General features: G+C 36.5%; 1 protein-coding gene across 7 annotated transcripts in view; it reads left to right on the top strand.

The window, feature by feature from the left end:
* The window catches only part of LOC134824928 (uncharacterized), a 33,184-nt gene extending 29,719 nt beyond the window's left edge, over window positions 1-3,465 (top strand). For 6 of the 7 annotated variants that reach the window (XM_063836940.1, XM_063836937.1, XM_063836943.1 and 3 more), the window contains 4 exons: window positions 189-234; window positions 1,111-1,233; window positions 2,037-2,071; window positions 2,722-3,465. In XM_063836940.1, coding sequence (XP_063693010.1) covers window positions 189-234; window positions 1,111-1,233; window positions 2,037-2,050 — 183 coding nt within the window. In that variant the 3' untranslated portion in view covers window positions 2,051-2,071; window positions 2,722-3,465. The remainder of the gene's footprint in view (window positions 1-188; window positions 235-1,110; window positions 1,234-2,036; window positions 2,072-2,721) is intronic. The other variant, XM_063836938.1, reaches the window with a different exon arrangement.
* The last annotated feature ends 20,342 nt before the right edge of the window (window positions 3,466-23,807 follow it).

Below are 23,807 nucleotides of genomic sequence, written 5' to 3'. Positions count from 1 at the left end.
CAGGGTTTGTACTGGCTACACCTGGTTAAAACGCTTCCATCCCACTACATAATCACTGTGTAATAAAGTTCACTAAAACTCTCCATAAAACGTGTATAACAGTGTGAAACCAGCTGTTTTGTAAATGAGATCATGTTAACTTGGTTCTGTGAGGTTCACATTCCAAAGTAAAATTACACACATTGCAGGTTATTGGCGACACGAAACAAGATCAGAGTGACTCGGGCAGTCAAGGTGCATGTTTTAAAATGTAACATGTACTGTTACAGTCGTTACAAGTACTGTTACAGTCGTTACAAGTACAGCTGTAATTACAGTCTTTACAAGGATTATTTACATGCAAGTCTTAGCTAAAGTCTTGTGTTAAATTAGTTCAGAACAACTCCCTATCTTTCATATTGTTATACATTGAATAATTCTGACAACTATTATTATCCTGGAAATACAATAAAGTTGAGAACGTGGGTTACATGTTGGTCTTACTGAACTAAAAACTACTTTCTGAAATGTTTCCTATTACTTATACATGCAGTATCATCATCCTGCTATAAACTTTTTACAGTCATGGTTGATACTGAATGTTACACTGAAACTAATACTTACTTCACAAAGTTTCATGTTGTCTGCACAATTTTATATAGTTTTTTCAAGTCATGATGTGCACTATTACCCTTAAAATCTCACTACAAACTCATAACTCAGGCAGTAGTTACTCTATTACCCTTAAAATCTCACTACAAACTCATAACTCAGGCAGTAGTTATTCTATTACCCTTGAAATCTCACTACAAACTCATAACTCAGGCAGTAGTTACTCTATTACCCTTAAAATCTCACTACAAACTCATAACTCAGGCAGTAGTTACTCCATTACCCTTAAAATCTCACTACAAACTCATAACTCAGGCAGTAGTTACTCTATTACCCTTGAAATCTCACTACAAACTCATAACTCAGGCAGTAGTTACTCTATTACCCTTGAAATCTCACTACAAACTCATAACTCAGGCAGTAGTTATTCTATTACCCTTGAAATCTCACTACAAACTCATAACTCAGGCAGTAGTTACTCTATTACCCTTAAAATCTCACTACAAACTCATAACTCAGGCAGTAGAAGCAGTCTACGTAAAAAGAAACATTTTAAACGGGGCTGCAACACAGAGTTCTACATAGTGGGCCATGGTCAGGAGACACTTCCTACTAATGTTGTTTTATACCGCTGTAAAATAGGTGGGTTTTATTATTTAATTATTTAATTACTTTAATTGTTTAAAGTATTTAATTATGTTTTTACTTAGACTTAAAATAGGTGGGTTTTTGTTTAAGTAGAGAGTATAAAAGTTAGAACATAATTAAGATAAAATCAAGTTAATTAAGTTTAAAACATAAATAAGTGAACCTCTCATTATGCTTAAACTTTTATACTGTAATCAAAGTAATTTAACACTATATTATTACCTCTTCAACTGTCTTCAATTTCATAATAATTCACGTTTCGCAGTTATTTTAATTTTAGAATGCTAGATTTTTATTTTAATGATATGTGCATTTTGTACATAATACATGTATGATGAGTTCGCTTGGTTTTCATTTTTGAAGAAGTTAATGATAATTGGAGAGGTTGTTAGTCGAAATCGATTTAGACTTTACCGAACTGCATATTTTACTAACTTTGTTTAAACTTAGATCCCAGCTAAATGATATGAAATACGAACTTTATAGGTTTTAGGGGTCGTTCACATATTACGTAATCACCTTTTGGCCAAAATTTAATAACTTAGAAACCCTTCCCATGGCCCTAGTGATTATGTTGTAATAATATATATTAATATGTTATAATAATATATAATATGATATAATATGTGAACGACCCCTCATCATGAAAACAGATGCTTGCTGAAGAGATGAAAATAATAAACTGAATACTAATTGATCAATAAACAGATGCTTGCTGATAAAATAAAACACTTAACTGAATACTAGCTAATTAATTAATTAAATATTTATAATTGATTGATCACTCATCATACTAGGATTCATTGACTGATAACATCTGACCGATGTAAAAGTAGGTACTGTTAATATCAGTTTATGTTTGATCACTATTGGAATATCTAAACAGTGTTTCCCAGAAAATGGTTTGATGTCAATTTTTACCTTTCAAAAGTGGGTACGCTAGTTTACCGGGAAATGAAATTATTCTTTTGTTAATTTACCGGGAAAGTAAATTTTTGAGAAATCGAATTTCCGTGAAAAATTCGGGATTCTCTTGAGCAGGCTCGGAAAAACTTGGTATCCGCTCAAGCAGGCTGGGGGGAACTTAATTGTAAATTTTGAACCAGGAAGGAAAATACTTTTGAAAGGTCATGTCATGTTGTAGATATCTAGTGAAAAACTTGCATCTACATGTAGATTACAGTAGTAAAGATATAAGTTGAATGTTTGCTGCTTCGTGTATGAAGTGCTGATCGCTGCTGCTACATGGTACCAAACATTGCGCATTGGAAAACTCTCTGTGTTATTTGTTCATTGTGGGTTATTAATACACTTTATAAAATTATTTTGCTATTTATCATAATCAACAGAGTTTTCCATTACGTGTGATATTTGCGTCATTATTATTTGACTTGATTTAAATATTATTAATCATCATTTAATGTGTGATTTTTCTCCGACAAAAACAAACGAAACAACCAGTTATTCATCAAATTCTTTCAGTTTGATAGGAGAGAAAAACAAAACAGATAATCAACTCTACTCTCAAATCTAGGACCAGAACTCTCCAACAGAATTCAGTTAAACGTTTTTATAAGTCATGAACTCTGATATTCCGGAGGCAAAGTGTTTGTGTATATAAATGTAATTTTTGATTGGGCGACATCTGTCCGACAGCGACATCTGTCCGACTCAGAAAATAGGTTATTCGGACAATAGTTTATGTCGGAACTCGGATCCTACCGTACGATTTTCTTGAAACTTTCCATAAAGTATGGTGGTTATAGATTATAGGACGGATAATCTGTGTAAGTTTGAGCGAGTTTCTATGTGCCAAATTTGAGATATCACCTTTTAAACACAAAAAATATCTCCAATTCGGTGGTTTGCAGTGGTACCAAGGCATATATCTGGAGATCCAACGATACGATTTTCTTGAATTTTCTAGATAGTAAGATAGCTTTAAGACAAATAATTTGTGCAAGTTTGGGTGAATTTCTATGTGTCAAATTTGAGATATCACTTCAAACACAAGAAAATAGTGCTGTCGGACAGATGTCGCTGTCGGACAGATGTCGTGTTACCGTAATTTTTAGTAAAATATAAAGATTTACTATTAGTGACTTTGTTATCACCACTGTTACGTTTTTCAAGTTCCTATTAGTATGTTTGAGTAGACTATCCGAAGTTGAATTTGGTTTTGATTTGTAAAGCGTAATCTTAAACTTGTTCTTAATTAGGAATTGATTCCGTGTGTTTTATGTGTTTTTTCCTCGTTTAATCCTGTTATGACTAGATAATCAAGGTGTCTCCAGTCAAGGTGTCTACTTAGTAATCCTTCAAAAACATCGAGGCAAATCTCAAGATGGGGTAAGACTCACTGTGGCGTAGCGTTGCCTGTTGGCGCCCCCCCCCCCCCCCCCCCCCCCATTTGGTGCCCCCTCCTAAGATGACCCCCCCCCCCCCCCCCCCGCACAGCGGGGCCTTTCGTTACGCCACATTGGCCACAAAAACCGAGATTGCGCCCTCTGAAAACATCCATATCTTGTTCCTTTTACGTAACGCGCTACGCCTAACCAATTTTATGTATCAACTACGGCGCGGATTCGTTGTCATGTATATATATTATATTATATAGATCGATATTATATATATTATGTATATCACTGCATAATAAATATAATATCCATTTAAATTCCCGTATAATCGTCATAATATATACATATCGTCATAATATATACATATTATATATATATATATATATATGATATTTACCTGGGGACCCCAGGCTATTATGTTCATATATTATGAATAAAGATTTGGCGGAATGACAGGCTGAGCGCGGCCCAGTAAATATAATATGTATATATTATGACGATATGTATACATATTATGACGATTTTACAGGAATTTAAATGGTCGAAATCTAATCACAACCCACAAAACAGTCGAAATCTAATGATCGTGACCTTGGACCTAAACAAGAATTGGGCCCGTTGTTTCGTTGTGTGCTGTGGTGGACGCTAGATTTTCATTAATTTCAACTACAAGCTCTAATCTTGTCATACGTTGTATGACCCGCCGCGCACGAGTGCGTGGCTCCCCCTGTATCGTCGAAACTCTAACACTATAGTGAAGCGACAGTGGGGGTCACCACGTGATACAACTCTAATCAGCTCACTTCATAATACGAACATTATGTTTAAAATAGTATAGGGAAACACTTGTGATTGAATTCAATTGCCTTATAAAGCTTAATTTTTATCTGTAATTAAAGAAATTGTAAGCAAAAAGTGAAATATACTCATGTTTTGTAATTGTACACATCAGTAGTCAGTACACTAATTAACTACGCATGTCACATACAAATTGGACTTATTACCTAATACTATACACAGGCGGGGCTAAGTGCAAAGAAACTGCTGCTCACTGCTGCTCACTGCTGCTCACTGCTGCTATGGGCGCGCGCGCGACAGCAGCAGTGAGCAGCAGTTAGTAGCAGTGAGCAGCAGTGAGCAGCAGTGAGCAGCAGTTAGTAGCAGTGAGCAGCAGTGAGCAGCAGTTAGTAGCAGTGAGCAGCAGTGAGCAGCAGTTAGTAGCAGTGAGCAGCAGTTAGCAGCAGTTTCTTTGCACTTAGCCCCTCCTGTGTATACATGCATACATCAATTAATACACTCGCACCGCGCATATAATAGGGGGTGCACCATAAAATAAACTTGCTCGGATTTTAAAAATTTTTGTACTATTGTTTTCTAAAGTGTAGAGACTGTGAGAATTTTCACAATACCAAATTTGTCATACCTTTTTGAAAAGATCAATGAGTTTCGCCTAAATGCCATATTTGATGGTGCGCGGCTTTTGGAGCAAAATTAGCTGTAAAAGTCGCGTAATTTGACCAAATTTGACCAAATTCGTTGGTTTTTGTCGTATTATTTGGATATATCTTCAGTTCCTTGAATTAGATCATTCTGAAAATTGGCAACGACCTTCCAATAGGGCTTTCACATATGTCCGAAAAATTTGGTGGATATCGGAGTTGATATAATGATAAAAATGGGGCGAAATACGCTGATTTTAGTTCATAGTTGTAACATAATGTCTGATAGTTGGATATGCTTTAAACGTTTCGGACACTTTCCTTGTAAGTCTATGAGTAAGCTTGCCAATTTTTGTTGCAATCAGAGGTCGGGAAGAATACTAAACATCTATTTGTTTGAAGAAAATTGTGCTGGCCGAAATTAGCGCTAAAAAACTTACCTGAGGACCCCAGGCTTTAATGTTGGTAAACAATAGAATAGAGATTAGGCGGAATGACAAGCTGAGCGCAGCCCAGTAATAAAAAACCATCCTACAGTCGGCACGCGCGGCTCACTGTCGATGGCGCACTACCTACATATAATACACTGACATATAATACACTAACATATTATACACTGACTATGGACTACAGGCTATAATATACATCTCATCTAGCTCCGCAAGCAATTACCCTTGCGCGCCATGCGCGCGTCTAGTTGTGCCGTTGACATGGTAACTAACGGAAGTAAGAACTGACGACATATTCAAACCCACCTACCGCGATCTCCAAAATCCAATGGTCGTTTTTCTGCAAAAACGACCATTCGATTCGTAACCTTTCACTTTTGTCTTTTTACAAAAGAATGTGAATGAAAAAAATGGGCCTTTACGTACATTAAGTGCAGCTAGATGCACTTGGTTTTCTTAATGCCCATTTGACTAGCATGAAGGTTACGGCGCGCCGCGCGCTATACTACTGCGAGCGCTGCGCTATATACTGCAAATGCTTTGGTTCGTTAGAGAAAAATGATAAACGATAAATGTATTTCAAGTTTTTATAATTACATGTAACAAAGATTTTTGACATACATATACTTTACCTGGGGACCCCAGGCTATTATGTTCATAAACATAAAGATTCGGCGGAATGACAGGCTGAGCGCCGCCCAGTAAAGCATAACTACAGTATTTATCAAAAAGTTGTATTTACAATTTATTTACTAACAGAGTTTTTATTTGTAAAGTACGGAAAAAATAAACAAATATTGCACCATGCAGGCAATTATGGCTACAATAAATGTTGGTCCTATATCCCAACATTCTGTTCAATTAGATAAATGCTAAAGCTAAAGTCCAATTAGATGGATGTCCAATTTAATGAAAACTAATCAATTTATTTATAATTTGATATCCGATAAGCGTTTGATTGACGATGTCAACCTTTCCAAATTGTTATGCTCTGCGAATTGACAAAGCAATGATATTCGATGCGAAGTAAAAATGATAATATCCTCCAAGATAATTGTCTTCAGTCTTCACAAGTATCTTTTGGTGATAATTTATTCGTATCCTGCCTGGAAAATACACAAAGTGGTCAATAAATACATAAATGAAAGTGTACAGGTGGTGTCAACATAATATAATCATTGTCTGCACTTAGATTTGTATAATCCAAAACGCGTGGAGATATTTCTGGCCAGCTTTTTTGGTGAGAAACTTTGAAATAAAACAGTATTCTCATATCTCAATACCTAAAAATGCCTGTATATCCCAACATGCATTCCCGATTGTGCATGTAGTTTTTCCATTGAGCCTTAAAAACTTTGGTAGACTTTTTTCCCACATATTCCTCTTCAAATTCTCGAAAATCATCAAAAATTGATCTGCTATCTTTTTCTTCAATCCCTGAGAATAACAGGGTTTTATTTGTCATTGTTAGTTCGAAGCATTTCTATTGTCATGCTTATATAACATCAGGTATCGTATTCAGATTAATATAATTTATTTTGTATTACAAACGATTTTTAACAGGTGATAAAGATTGTATTTTGATATTTACCTGCTTTAAATAGTCTCATGAAAACAGTGCTGTCAAATGCTTCCATTTCCTTCAAAGATGTAAGCGATTCTATCACTTGCTTCCGTGTGATGTCCATGTTCTCAGCTTTAATGTACCACAGGTATCGTTCAAATGCGCCTACAATGATATTTACTGATTCTTTCCTAGCCCATAATCCCTGTTCAATGGCCAGGCATTGAGACCCTTTGGGATTTTGTGTGTGAAGTGCGAATTTTAAACAGATTAAAGGACCAGTTAACTGAAAAATTTGTAGTCTCCAATTTGGCTAAGATTTAAATCAGCTGTGACAAACTGGTAAAGAATCGTATCGCCGAAAGAACCAATTCTCTAGCGTACGTGTAACGCGTGTTATTGCAATAATAAGCTGTGGCGTCGTGACGTCATAAAGTCCCTCAGTGCGCGCTTGCATAGCGTAATACATTGCAAATGTTTATCATCGTCAATAAAACACGTGTAACTCACTCAAATTTTAGAATTATGACTATTACCCTAGTTCTCCAAAATCCTTATAGTTTTGGCTATCATCCTAACTAAAGGAATAGCTGATTGTATGTACAGTGCTCACGTCATGATTTTAAACAGTGACATAATTTCTTGAACAGTGGCGGGTGAATGTACGGTTAGAAAGTTTCTGCTATTACAACTTATGTCATATAATGTGATAATTTTGGATTGTTTTCATTGCTTAATTACACAAGCAGGGAGACTGTACCGATTATTTTTCCCCAGTCCATGAAACTCTAACGAGTTTAGAAAGGATCTAGATAAGTAGGAGTTTGTTCAATTCCGAGAGCAATTATATTTATATCATAGCGGAATTTCTAACTTTAATCCACATGTGTCAGCCAGTACAGGAGACAAGAAGTCTGGCTACTTTACGGCCGTTCCTCTGGGATTATTAGTAGAAGTAGCTTCTATCAGAACAGTGCCGTGGGAACAGAATTCCCGCCAAAATACCCGGTCTACCAAATAGTAATACTGATTGGTGTGTAAGGTGTGCGGTGTGTTTTGAATTAGACTTACGGCTTACCTAGTTGTTATCCTAATTGCATTATCATCGGTACATAACATAAATAAACTACTGGTAAGTTTAAATACCAAGTGCAAACGTGTTCAGTCAATCGACCCACTGAACAACTATAGAATTTCCAAGACCCTATTATTCTCTGGCCATATATTACGGCACGATCGATTGTTAGATGGCTAAACGACCAACGTTAATCTATACAATTCTAAAACTATGAGCTAGCACTTTAATCTAAAAATACACTTTTTATATTACTCCTGATTTTTACATTTCACGTTAAACATTGTCGCCACAGGTTGATCATGGACACTAACAGCTTAATTTGAGATAAATGACTTAAGAGTTTCTCTAAAGTTAACTCTAAAGTTGTGTAGTCCAGTCATTTATGGACATTTATGGAAATGAACCTGCAAATGTTCAAATACTCACGAAACTTTGCACAGACCTTCCTGAAGGTATGAATAAACGATTTTCGTTTGGAGACATTTTTTGACCGTGGAGAAAACCCAGGAGGGCCACGCCCATATTGACCCAACAACGTAACCGACCCCTTGCTTCTGAAGGTCGTAGAGACTTCTAAATAGGCTTAAACCAAGCGGCATACGCATGTTTATATAGGAGTTACTGAGCAACACATGGCCTAAAATCCTTACTTTTCGAGAAATTTGCCAAAAACCATTTTGGGCGTGGTGCTGAGCCCATTTTTGATAGGATCGTGATAGAGTCTTTAGACAGGGTGCAAAAGAACCGCAATTAGCATATTAATATATGACTTACGAACAAACATATGCCTTAAAGTGCTTACTTTTTCAGTTATTGGCGAAAAACTGATTTTCGGTTCCAGAAATCATGCTAAAATATGGGCATCTCGTAAATTGGGCTATGAAGGCCCTACAGATTTTTGAATGAGTGCAAATTGTGCAGAATGGCCATGTTTATATACAACTTATGAAGCAACATGTACCCTAAAATACTTACTTTTCGAGTTATTTGGGGGAGAAACATTGTATTATGTCCATTTTCTACCTGTAAAATACAGTCTCACGAGCTACTCAGTGCGCGCAAGGGACTTTATGACGTCATCGCCAAAATAATACAAACGCTAATTACACGCGTTAGAGAGCAGTTAGAGATTTAGGAATTTCGACTCGTTGCTTAGTTTGCTATTTGTCACAATCTGTCAAAATATGAGGATAACTTTTTTTTCAGTTAACTGGTCCTTTAAGAATGTGCCTGCAAAAGAGAGATGTTCTTTGACTGTGATATTTGGAAATATAAACGTCAATTCTTGAATTGTCTTGTAGGTTAACTTTGAATTGTTTTAAGTGACTAATACTCTTAAGAGAGTGCCCTTTAACTTTAGATGTGAAGATAAAATAGATTTTGACTACAGTAGTTATTCCAGTGGTTTTACTACGAAAACATACCTGGATTTTTCATAGCATTCGATTCTAAAACCGTCTTTGCAGAAAGTCTGAAATCCTCTAGTTGTGCATCTACTGTTTCCCTGCAACCAATATCTGCGAGTTCGTCTTGGTTCGACAACTTCTCTCTTGCCAGCTCATACATTTCTTTCTCGTATGAATATGGTAACTTTCTTCCTTCATAATAATTAAGATACCTGACATTATTTGAGTTCAAATTTCAAGTTACTTGATATAGCATTTATGTGTAACAGGTTCATAACTTTGTATTTCAACTTTATTTCACAAATAGTGGATCTAATAAAGTTGGTTAAATACAGCATAAATTGAGCTTAAAATGGGCACATCAGGACCCATCTATCGACTGTGCTACTATTACCAACCTTCATAGGTTACTGGATTGTCAAAAGCTTACGTTGAAAGACATAGGCACATTATTTTTACTGTGGAAAATCTTTCAAAATAAACAGAAGCTCTGAATATTATGATTATATAAAAAATACAAATAAGACTTACAGCATTTCTAAGAGATCACTCAGGGCCAAAAATATACTATAAATGTCACATTTAGGGCAATTCTGCACGATTTTAACTGTCTTTTGTGCTTTGACTGTCTCTGAGAAAGTGTCCATCTGAAATTTTCTAGATAAGTTGAAAGTAAAGTAAAATAAAGTAAAAATTATGGCATAACATCATCACTAATGTCTACAAAGTATCATCACACTACAATATACAGTAACTATTTCTCCATCAAATTTAAAAATAATAATTTACCAAATATTAATCAAGAATAAAAACAAAATTAAAAATTTTTTAATTTAATCATACTTCCCAGTGGAGTAAATATTTATAAAACGTTTCTTTGCTACATAAGGATGAAACCACAGATAATCATTGTGTTTTTCCTTATTTCTGATATAACTGGTACCTTCAATTCTTGTTAAAACTTCTTTCGAAAAATTCGAAAAATTCGAAAATCATTTACAATACATTTAGAAATCATATTCTTTTATACAAATCATACGATTTGCCTTGGAAATACATGCTTTTATCTGTTCATTCCAAAGCAGGGAACTATGGGTAATAACCCCCAAATCTTTTTCCTGATCAGATTCTTCAAGTTCTACGCCATTTACTAAATAATTTAAGTTGGGGTTGCTATTAAGATTAATATGAACAACTTTACATTTGGCAGGATTAAACTCCTTTCTACTTCCTCCTGACTCTTCTTTCTCTCCTTTCTCTCTTTCCTGGCTAAAAACGAATATCTCTGTCTGCTCTGCATAAGTCCAGATTGATCCAATATGATGCTTCTTGCCAGCCCTTACCATGATTTGAGTAATAATTTACCGATTCTTCATCAACTGTCTGGATGATCAGTGGTCGGCAATAGTCAGGCTTCTTTGGATCAACTTTACCAGCATGATGGCAACTGACGAGGTCGTTCTTATCTATCTTTAAAGTCTCCACACAGAATTTTTAAGTCATCCTCCTTCCGCTGTTTAAAGGTAGCCTTCTTACTCTCTGGGACTTTTACAACACAAAGATTATGTTTTCGTGCATTGCGTTCATATAAGTCTTGCATCCTTATTTGAACTTTCGTAACAACACTATGGGAAGCCTGTTCAAGACTAATTTCTTCAATAACCTTCTTCTGACTGCTAGCAGTAACATCAGCGAAGGACTGGAAAGCCTGGTTCACTATCTTTGATATTTCTTTAGGTTTTTCAGACTCGAAGTTAGTTGGAATGTTCTCGCTCACTGCATTTTCAACAACCCCTCTGATACAAGGTGTAAGGGCCTCAAGTTCCTGCCTAATAACATTCCGTAGTGTTTTTAGTTCTTCATTATTATGCTTTTAATGTAAGGTGATATAAAACAATTCTGACAACGCCAGTTAGACAGATGGTCGCCTTCTTCTTTTGTCAGACCTGTCATTCCAACACAGCCAGTAATGCCAGTACATATCACAGGTTGCACAAGCTAATGAAAACTCCTCTGCAATATACCTTCTGCATTCACAACTGCAATTTTCTTCATATCCAGTTACATCCTTTTCTGCTGTAGCACCAGTTTTCTCTTGACATTTCGTGTTCGTTTCGTCTCTCCTCGTGTCATACCTCAAATTATTTGTTATATAGTAGTGTTGAAAGTATTGTTATCTTTAGAAAATAAGGAATTCAGAATATTTCTAACAGCAGTCTATTTTGTATGATTTCATCAAGCAAATCCTACAGAGTACTAACAGTTAGTTGTAATTGAAAGTACTCCTCAACTGATGCTCTGTGGAATTCCGGATCCAGTTCCAAACTTTCCGAGCGAACTGTGGCAAAGATCATCCAAATCAACTTCTCGTAACTATTCTCAGTCTGCAAATCACATACTGTAACAGCAACTAACAAAATTAACTTGACTGATCAGATTTGGTGATACTTCAAAAGATAACTTGTTTAAAATTAATGACAATATTTACTATTTCGGTGTCAGATGTCTGAAAGATCACTTCATTTAGCTCCCTGTAGTCATACGTCCTTTGCATGCTGTACATAATCATGGTCATTATTTTGTCGGACAAAACGAAGCTGTCTATAGGATCCTCTTTTTGTATCAATCCACAGCGATCAATAATTCTGTCAAAGTTAATACTTTATCATACTTACTCAAAAACATCAAAAACATTAGTATAATAGTTGTACCATTGGCTCTGTGTCAATGTGATTTTTATAAAGGATGATCATAATTATTAGTAGGTTTCAAATTTAAATGAAGAAATTTAAAGACTACCTTTCCCTAAGGCTATAATAACCTGCCTAGAAATTAAGTTAAAGATCCACAATCTGACCATCACCCCCGTAATTAAAAAAAGGTCCTTTTTAAGGACCTTCACAGGGTTCCATCTTGGTGACAGTTACATTCGATAGAGATTATCAGTTCATGTGTATTTGACTGCAAAAAAGTTACGTAATAGTATAATTATTAATGCTTCTCATAACTTACACGCTTCTTTGGAAATAGAACAATTTCGAAAACTCTTCAGATAACTTCCGGATGATTTGAGCAGTAGCAAACTGTTCACAACTTTCGTATGCAATCATAAAGAGACCCATCACCAAAGGCCATGTTTCATCTGAATTGAGTGAAATTAATTCAGGCATAATATTTGAATATGACTCTTGCCTTGCCTTTCATCAAAATTCACAAAAGTATCTAAAATTCAGCTTACCGGCATTTCCTCAAAAGGTAGATTAATGTAAGGTTTTTTATAGTAAGCTGGTAATTCTGTGTCAACAAGATCTAAAACATCATCTATTCCATCACTGAAAAATAGATTTCTTGATGTGGCCACTTTCAAAAACTGGTATTTCGATAGCATCACCATAGTCAAATGAATAATTTTCATCAGAGATGAATTCATACTTTGTATAATGAATAGTGTTAGTTTTAAATATTAGTAGATTGTAATGTCAACTCTTACAGTCTTGAGATGTTAACCATCAAATCTTCTCTGTTCTCGTCAAAGTAGTCTATAACGGAGACATGGTTGTAAACGATATCGTAACCTCTTTATCTATGTCATCCCAACTTGTGTTACATTGTCTCGTTGCTGGTATTACCTGAAGCACAATAAATTTAAGGTTAACTGGATCAGCCTTCACTTAATACCCGTTCAAATATAATTCCGATATGGTAGATACAAATTGTATGTATTTGTTTTTTGTATGGTAAATTAAGCCCCGATTAGGTACAATAAGAAGTCAATTCAATTATCACAGAATCTCTGCCACTGTACCTTTCTTACTCTATCAATGGCATTCTTTAAAATTACCAAATCTTCTTTCCGTTTTACAATCACATTTTCTCGCAAGATCTGCTGATAAAAATGTATGAATGGTTGCCCCGAATTGAATATTAAAATAAGGAGTCACTGTCAAATTTGTATGAAGGCAGTGCAATTAAATTTCCTCGGCATCGAATAAAAATAATTTTAGGCAACCGGTTCATCTATACAGCTGAAAACCTGAGTGCAAGCAGATGATAATTTTGATGGTTACAAAGCATCAATTTCAATTAACTTACATTTTAATTTTGTCCAAGTATCATCTTCTGAACGTAGTTGAGAGATAATATTGCTAAACCACTATCCTCTGCAACAAAAGCTTTAACTCGTTAAATTCTTCTGCTGCTTCAGATGCTTTTGTGAATCGGAGAATATTTTCTCAAGGACGGTTTCATCTCCCATTACAGAGGCAATGTCCTAAATTTTCATCATCAGAGGATTGACAAAGTTTTCAATTAAACGTATAATCTAAATAAGGAATTGATAGTTTAAAAAAACAAAACTACAAAAGCAAAGTCGTCAGCAAATATGCACTAACAAAGGGTAATTGGGGACTAATTAATTAACGATAATTATTTAACTCCATTTAAGAGTAATTGGGACCTGAAGAGCACGTTTAAGCGATATTGACACTCCTCTGTAAAGTACACCTTCACCGCAACCTCCGTCTGATAGAACTGGAGGGTGACGTTCAACTGCTACTAGCGCTTTGATATCATTCAGATCTTTTCCGCATTTAGCTGAATTGTTATTATTGTTAATAATTGTTGATTTTATAGCTTCTTGTTATCATCTCATACAATAGGTATAACTTACATTATTGGAGACCTGGTAATATGACAGCGGATATTGAAAATATCTGTTGACTACGCAAAACTCTACTTGAAGTTTCGGATACTTATAACTTTATATTGCTGGCACTGTAGATCTAGTCGTCCAATCTAGTCGCCCAAAATACATACAGAAAATAGATCTATTCACAAAACAGAGAAATAATTAAAAAAAAATCCCTTCTGTTTCTTGTTAGAATTAGCAATATTTAATATCTGTCTAAGCTCCCTCCATGATTTTCGCCCTCAATTTACAGGACCAAACCTTTGAGTTGTTAGGTGACCGACCGATATTAACAAGAATTTCGCCGCGGTTAAACCACGCACGATTAATTTTCCCTACAATGTACTTGTACCATTAATTCTTTGAGTGAAAAGTGTGACTGAAAAAAGTGCAACATATTTACATACTATGTTTTTTATAAATAAGTGGGATTCGTGCATGGTAAAAATTGACGATTTATTTGACCAATGTAGCGCCGGGCATCAATGTAAAGATACAGTTAAACTGCGAAGGCACAACACCAACCAACCCTACTCTATCTCCCAAAAACAACCTTCTCCTGGTCAGCCATGTCCCTCATCCTGCACTTGACCCCCGCAGAGTCACAAGCCCATCGGAGCACAAATGAGCGAGAAACGGGGAAGCCTTAGCTACCGGGCCAAGGACTGCATCACTAGCACGAAATACGATATACCCTCCTTTTACCATGCGTTTCAACCGGCACCCGAACCACACGCTGTTTCTAGACATAACTTCCCACTTACATCAGTGTCTTCTCGCATCAACTGGCATCGGCAAATGCGACACTGTGTAGACTCAACCCTGAGCTTGATCAGAATCTTCAGTCACAAACCTGACACCGTTTCGGGGGCTTTCATTGCGATACGGTTTTCTGTCAGGTGCCCCAGCAGTCTCTCTTGGACCACCATCTGATCTGACAATCACCCGAGGATACCTGCTAGAGCTCGCGATTTGCGACGAGTTAGCTTATGGCACCTCTGGCTGTTAGGTGAAGTCATAAAGCTCAAACAGCTCTCATCTCCCACTCTCTTTTCCTAGATAGCAATAAATCCATCTTGAACAATGGGCTGCATCCTTCCCACAATCTCTGACCAACTTCTTAGGGCTCTCCCATCAGACCAATCTTCCTTGATGCACACTCCAAACTTGCTGCGACCACACCTCTAGCACCAACCTCAACAGCAAAGCTGAAACATGACCACCCATTAGCTTGTATTTCCGCTTGTAGACTGTTATACCGATCAAGCTTCAGCTCATGGGAGCAGCTATCATCTCTTCCGACGGTACTGTAAGCTCCCACCAGATTACTCTCTTGGAAGCTTTCGAGAGAAGAACCAAATCTGGTCTTAATCTGGTCGTTGCTTATATCCGACGGGAATTTCACTGCTTATCCAGGGTCTGCTAATACTATCCAATCAAGTGCCCCACTCAGAATCCCAAACTCACTGACTTTCGACCTCTTCACCTCCTAAACCTCCCTCCTGCTGGAACAAACTCAATTGCTTTCCGAGTGACACAAGAGCTCTCCTCATGTTGACTCCTCCGCTCACAATGTAATTAATTAACGCATGGCTAGCGTCGCGCGCAGCATAACAGACGCTTCCTATACACATATTATAGGGAAGTGGTCTATATTGCAAAGGAACAGACTTTGTCATCAACGTAGCGCCGTCGGCCACCTCATATATCCAAACCCGATTACTTATTCCCTACGATCTTTTTGCCTTCGCAAGAGTAGGGAAAAAATCTCTGTTGACAACGCTGACAATTTACTTTTTAATTATTTAGGTTAATAACAGATGCCTAACCTCTACATTATTTATCCTGGTTGACTTTAGGTATTTTTTTCCAAAACCCGAGATATCTTCCAGAGCCTTGTTCACCTTGTCTCCTTTAGCTTTTTCAGCTTCTTCGATAGCTGTTTTCCGTTGCTTAACTTTCTTTAGATGCCTTTTTGATTATCTTATAAGCTGACTTCTTTTTGTTTGATGACTCTGAAACAAAGAATTCTCAGTATTGATTTTGTTAACTTCTTCGAAATTAGTTTTACAAATTTGTTGGAGATGTGTACTTAAATCGATAACAACTAAAATTAAAACCTTTGGTATAGTGAAATAAGTTTCATCATCTGCAGTTATTTCCTCAAGTTTTGTCCAATTACCCACACACCCCTGATTTGATACCAGTTGGAACTAGACCCACACTTTTGATATACTTCTTCTCCATCTGAAACAAGAAATGCGGCCGCTTTTTTTTGTGCATGGCCGCTCAATTTCCCGATCCGTGATGGCGTATTTTATCATTTTCTATACAACCTGGGGACCCAGTTTTACTGTTTATAAGTATGCAGATATGGCGAAGTGACAGGCCGAGCGCCACCAAGTTAATATAATTCCATATTGAATTTGAAAATCGTGTATATTTTAAAAACCATATGCTTATTGTTTATGCAACCTGACACCGACACGGATGGTGCAAAATAGTATAAGTAAACTCAAAATAAAAATAGTAGCACAATTAGGCCTATGGGGTATTACAGGTGAAATTTAAAATTACTTGGGCATTCAGCGCCCCGCGCCCAAAATTACTAATTGGTTACCCCAAAAAACTTTGCGAGGTAGTCAGGGGCGATTCCAGTGTGTGCAGGCGGGACGGGCGCTCGAGGTACGGTCGCAAACCCATATACAAAAAAAAAACCTCGTCGTAACCCCTTTTCCTTTACTCTTTTGTGCCTTTGGGACTTTTTAGTCATGGTCGGGAAAAAAATAGACCGATTAGAAATATCCTGTTGGAAAAAAATTTTTAGTCATTAGAATTGAATAAAATTTAAACCAATTTAGTACATAAAGGCAAATTGACAGCATGACAAAAGACAAACGAACTTTTACCCTTCAAATTTTAAATAAAAGGCAGCCTGGCCGAACATGAAACAGGGACTTCCTTTTCGATTCAATGAAAAATCTCAAATTTATTTTCTCCACCTTTAATTAATCAAGTTCTTTTTTTTCTAATAAAAATGTTCGTTCATAAAATTTTTGTAAAATCGAAGCAGGGGCATTAAACTTGTAAACATTTTTTGGACTAAACCCAAATTTTTAAAAAATTAATTATTGACTAATTAGTTTTTATTAACGTTAACAAAGTTTTACCGGAATGCTCGCGCAAAAGTTTTTAGTGTTGTAACCCCTCCAATGAAATGAGGGGACCAAAATATCTGGGAGTAAATCTTTTCCCTTTACTTTTTTCCCGGAAATTTTTGGGCGTTTATATCCTTATATCTAAAATAACCTTTACCCTTTTCGTTTACATGTTTTATTAGTAAAAAAATCGGGAAATCGGCAAAGTGGGGCCCAAACAAGACACAGAACAAACACAAAAAGACACAGAAAAAAGACCAAACAAGAACAAACAAGACAAGAACAAGACACAGAAAAAAAACAGAACCCAAGACAAAAAAACAACGAACAAACACAGAACAAACACAAAAAAACACAGAACAAACACAGAACAAACACGAACAAACACGAACAAGACACAAACAAACAAGAACAAAACCAGAACAAGATAAAAACAAGATTTGGGTTTTTAATTTCATCAAAACCTTTTGGACGTTGACAGGAGTCGCTGCATTAAGGATTAGGCACATTTAAAAACACAAATCGCCTATTTTTGTACATAAAGAAAAGGAAAGTGAAAGAGAAAGGGTGAAACCACCTCCCCCCTCCAAATCTTGACGCCTATAACCTATCTTCTCCGTATTTTTCTCCGCTCCTCACTGAGAAAATGATACCATCATTGCCACTTTGTTGCAATCAAAAAGGACAGTGCTACTAGATTAAAAAGGTTTTGGGGATTCCGCTGTGGTTTATTGGTATGATGGAACCCAATCAGTGGTTAAAACGAAAAAACCCAAACCCACATTTCCAGAAATGGAATGAGATTCCCGGGGTGATGATATATTAAAAAACCAATAACCATGGAATATAAAAAAAGATTTTTTTAAAATTTTAAAGCTTTCAATGATAACGTCCTTTTGAACCTCTTAATTTTTTCGATCGAGGAAATTCATCCGGGTGGGGGGAACGTCAACAAATAAGTGTGGACTTATTTGCTTAAAAAACAATCGGCCCAGGTAAGGATGAGCTGGTCTTCAAGCTTTTGACCAATAAAAAAACCCAAATCCTGTCCCGTGTCAAAAAAAATTAGGGGCACCTTATAAAATTTCAGGTAAAATTGTTTTTTTTAAAATTTTTTTTAAAATTAAATACGTGACCCCAAAAACACTAAACCGAAAATTCCCCTTTAAAGCTGTCAACGTGCCTCAAAAAACATAATGGGGGAATGTATATGTTAACAAAATTAATGTTAGTTTTAATTTTATTAAATACAATTCAAAAAGGATCGTCAAATAACAACGCCCAATCTAATCTTTCCCTAAAAAAAATCTTAAAAATCGAAACTTTATTGTAAATTTTTTTTGCCAATATTTAGATAATTATACAGATTTGTTCCGTTTGGGGAAATTAAAAATTTTAATTAGTTCAAACTCTGAATTTGAAATCATTCATTTCAACTACCCCCATTTTTTGTGTTGAATGAATCTTTTCCCCAAAAAGAACTCGGAAGAGGGTTGCGAGATTTGGACGGGGGAGCAAAATAGACAAACCTCCCACACAGACGGGCAAGCAAGAAAAGGGGGAGCTTAGCAGTATAGGGGGCTAGTGAGGGGAGATAGGAAGGTCTAACAGATAATGATCTCTCCTCGTTCCGTGCCTGAATTTGGGAAGTATTATCCCCCGATATATTATAACAAGGCAGTACTTTTTACTCTCCCATTAAATCAGGTATAAAACAAGTGTTTTCCCCGATTTTTATTTATCTTTAGAAACCCCCCCTTAAAATCAGTATCTGATTTATATTTTTTTTAAAAAAAGTCGGATCAGTGAAAAAATTTAGGTGCTGCTTTGGTTTTTATGAAAAAAAAGCTGCTTTTAAAAAAACAAAATTATGTTCGTTTTTAGTATCCCCAAGTGGAATACAATTTTACTCCAGGTCACAGGAAGCATGTATCATATCCAAGAACCTCTTCGGGAAAAGCGGGAAACCCCCGTCACCAGGGGACAACAAGGGGCGGAGACCCAAACCCCTCAACACAGCCTTTGGACCACAAAAGGAGGTTTTTAAAAATAATAACGCATGTATTTCTTTTTAAAAAACCATACGGGGAGGGTCCTTCCACGGAATAACTCATATTAAAAACTTACAAAAATTTTAAACTATAAATTTTTAAAAATATAAACTATAAATTTTTAAATAGTTTATTAAGTTTTTTTAAATTGATTTAATATGCAGCAAAAAGGTCCAAAAGTCGAGCTGTCCAAATGGCAACAGAGAAAATCCAAAAAGCGCGAACTAACAAAAATCTTCACATTGATAGTAGTGGGTAGGTGTATAGAACTAACTAAATATTTACATTATAAAGGGGGAGGAGGGGTATAGTTAAAAAACGCAGAACTAACTAAATATCTTCACATTGATATGTGGGTAGGGGTATAGTTTAAAAAAAACCCGAACTAACTATTTTTCTTCACATTGAAGTATAAGTTTTGTGTGGTGTTATTAAATTTAATTAAGTTTAGTTGTTATATTAGTTTTTAAAGAATTTTTAAGTGGGTTATGGATTTTGATACCACTGAAAGTTTCGTTTTTACTTACAAATAATCGTCAGTTTTTCCTTGACACATTTTGTTTTTGGGTTTTCGGGAAGTAATGTTCATGTGATTTTTATGGTCGTGGTACTGGTTTTATATGGTTATTACGGGTTTTGTGGTTTGTTCTGTGGTTTTTATGTTTCTGTGGGTTTTGGGTCCCGATGGTCTATGTAGCCCCAGGTTCACTCGCCCAATGCCGAGAAATCGGGGGGTGGGGTTAAAAGGCTGGTTATCAACACGCAAGTCGGGCGAAAAAATGGCTGTGCCCTTAACCTTCTCCTTTAAAAATCCCCTTTCCCTTCTTTAAAACCTCCTTTAATCTTTTAAAAATTTAATCATAATCCGAATAAAATAACAAAGGGGGGTTCACTCATCATGCCTTTTTCCCAAAAATCCTCAAAGTAAGTAAATAAGATAAGATAAATAAATAAGTAAGATAATAAGATAAGATAAATAAGAAGAGTACGGTTTTATATGGGTTAGTTACTGTTACTGGGGTTTTTGGTTCATGGTTGTTCTGGGGTTTCGGTTTTATGTGGTTTTACGGTTTCTGGGTTCGTTTCTGTGGTTATGGTTCTGGGTTAGTTTTCTGGTTTTTGTGGTTATGGTTTATGGGTTGTTACGGGGAAAGTGGTTACTGGGTTTAAGGTTTGGTTACTGGTAATGTGGTTACTTGTTCATGTGGTTAGTTACTGGTTACTGGTTCATGTGGTTAGTTACAGGTTACTGTGGTTACTGGTTCATGTGGTTAGTTACTGGTTACTGTGGTTACTGGTTCATTTGGTTAGTTACTGGTTACTGTGGTTATTGGTTCATGTGGTTAGTTACTGGTTACTGTGGTTACTGGTTCATGTGGTTAGTTACTGGTTACTGTGGTTACTGGTTATTGTGGTTAGTTACTGGTTACTGTGGTTACTGGTTCATGTGGTTAGTTACTGGTTACTGTGGTTACTGGTTCATGTGGTTAGTTACTGGTTACTGTGGTTACTGGTTCATATGGTTAGTTACTGGTTACTGTGGTTACTGGTTCATGTGGTAAGTTACTGGTTTACTGGTTCATGTGGTTAGTTACTGGTTACTGTGGTTACTGATTCATATGGTTAGTTACTGGTTTACTGTGGTTACTGGTTCATATGGTTAGTTACTGGTTACTGTGGTTACTGGTTCATGTGGTTAGTTACTGGTTACTGTGGTTACTGGTTCATGTGGTTAGTTACTGGTTACTGTGGTTACTGGTTCATGTGGTTAGTTACTGGTTACTGTGGTTACTGGTTCATGTGGTTAGTTACTGGTTACTGTGGTTACTGGTTCATGTGGTTAGTTACTGGTTACTGTGGTTACTGGTTCATGTGGTTAGTTACTGGTTACTGTGGTTACTGGTTCATATGGTTAGTTACTGGTTACTGTGGTTACTGGTTCATGTGGTAAGTTACTGGTTACTGGTTCATGTGGTTAGTTACTGGTTACTGTGGTTACTGGTTCATGTGGTTAGTTACTGGTTACTGTGGTTACTGGTTCATGTGATTAGTTACTGGTTTCTGTGGTTACTGGTTCATGTGATTAGTTACTGGTTACTGTGGTTACTGGTTCATGTGATTAGTTACTGGTTACTGTGGTTACTGGTTCATGTGATTAGTTACTGGTTACTGTGGTTACTGGTTCATGTGATTAGTTACTGGTTACTGTGGTTACTGGTTCATGTGATTAGTTACTGGTTACTGTGGTTACTGGTTCATGTGGTTAGTTACTGGTTACTGTGGTTACTGGTTCATGTGATTAGTTACTGGTTACTGTGGTTACTGGTTCATGTGGTTAGTTACTGGTTACTGTGGTTACTGGTAGGCTATCCGATCCGATAATCGTTACCGATAATTATCTCCGATAATTCGTTAAAAAAGGTTATCTGTTTATCTAGATAAAACATATTTTTATCGGTATAAAAATTCACTAGAAATTACCGAAAAAACTGCCACAATACCGTAAAATTTTAAAGAAATATTAGTGTTTTTTGCCTTCCCAAGTAATCCAAGAAACAGTCCCAAACGTTTTATAGTATGATAGAAGAGGTAGTTTACTTAAATGTGAGCTTAAGAGGTTTATTTACATTTGTATACCTATGGAACTGTAGAACTGTAGAACTGTAAAAGTCTAGAGAAAGTTATTAACATTGTTATCTTGAAGTTGAGGCTAGGGTGCTGGCGTTCTACCTTACTTGAACCATTCTGGAGACAGGAACGAGCATGTTACTGTTAACAAGAGTCAAAAATACCGGCAGGCGGCAGGGCACTCAATTAAATTCCGTAAGTGTTCTAGGCGTGAAACATTGTCTTCAGGAGAAGGAATCTGTTGCTCCAAGTTATCCACAGGATAAGGAAACGGTTCACTGAATCACTTTAAATGTTTTACTGTTTCGAGGAGAATTGGTATTTGTTGCACTACTGTTCTCAAGAGAAGGATACCGGTGGTCTACTGTTTTGAAGAGAACTGGTGCACTACTGTTCTCAGGAGAAGGAAACCGGTGGTCTAATGTTTTGAAGAGAACTGGTGCACTACTGTTCTCAGGAGAAGGAAACCGGTGGTCTACTGTTTTGAAGAGAACTGGTGCACTACTGTTCTCAGGAGAAGGAAACCGGTGGTCTAATGTTTTGAAGAGAACTGGTGCACTACTGTTCTCAGGAGAAGGAAACCGGTGATCTACTGTTTTGAAGAGAACTAGTGCGTTACTGTTCTCAGGAGAAGGAAACCGGTGGTCTACTGTTTTGAAGAGAACTAGTGCGTTACTGTTCTCAGGAGAAGGAAACCCTTGGTCTACTGTTTTGAAAAGAACTGGTGCACTACTGTTCTCAGGAGAAGGAAACCGGTGGTCTACTGTTTTGAAGAGAACTAGTGCGTTACTGTTCTCAGGAGAAGGAAACCGGTGGTCTAATGTTTTGAAGAGAACTAGTGCATTACTGTTCTCAGGAGAAGGATACCAGTGGTCTACTGTTTTGAAGAGAACTGTTGCACTACTGTTTTCAGGAGAAGGAAACCGGTGGTCTACTGTTTTGAAGAGAACTAGTGCGTTACTGTTCTCAGGAGAAGGAAACCGGTGGTCTACTGTTTTGAAGAGAACTAGTGCGTTACTGTTCTCAGGAGAAGGAAACCCTTGGTCTACTGTTTTGAAGAGAACTGGTACACTACTGTTTTTAGGAGAAGGAAACCGGTGATCTACTGTTTTGAAGAGAACTGGTACACTACTGTTCTTAGGAGAAGACAAACCGTTGGTCTACTGTTTTGAAGAGAACTGGTACACTATTGTTCCCCGGAGAAGAAAACTGATGCTCTAATATTTTCAAAAGAAAGGAAATTGTACTTTAGCAAGATTACTGGTAAACAGTAATAAAAGTCGACAATCAGTTTTTGTGAAATTTGGAAAACATTTTGGCTTTGGCCTTCAGCAGAAAAATTATCGGTTTTATCGGTTTTATCTAGATAAAACCTAAATTTTTATCTGTTTATCTAGATAAAAGATTTCATACCGATAATGGATAGCCTAGTTACTGGTTCATGTGGTTAGTTACTGGTTACTGTGGTTACTGGTTCATGTGGTTAGTTACTGGTTGCTGTGGTTACTGGTTCATATGGTTAGTTACTGGTTACTGTGGTTACTGGTTCATGTGGTAAGTTACTGGTTACTGGTTCATGTGGTTAGTTACTGGTTACTGTGGTTACTGGTTCATGTGATTAGTTACTGGTTACTGTGGTTACTGGTTCATGTGATTAGTTACTGGTTACTGTGGTTACTGGTTCATGTGGCGTTTCCTCAGCGTTCGGAAGAAGAAGAGACAAAAAAGACAAGACAGAGACATCGGTCTGA

The sequence above is a fragment of the Bolinopsis microptera genome, chromosome 13 (genome assembly GCF_026151205.1).
Source record: "Bolinopsis microptera isolate Bmic1 chromosome 13, MBARI_Bmic_1.0, whole genome shotgun sequence".
Lineage (NCBI taxonomy): Eukaryota > Metazoa > Ctenophora > Tentaculata > Lobata > Bolinopsidae > Bolinopsis > Bolinopsis microptera.
This window is presented reverse-complemented; position numbering and strand designations above follow the sequence as displayed.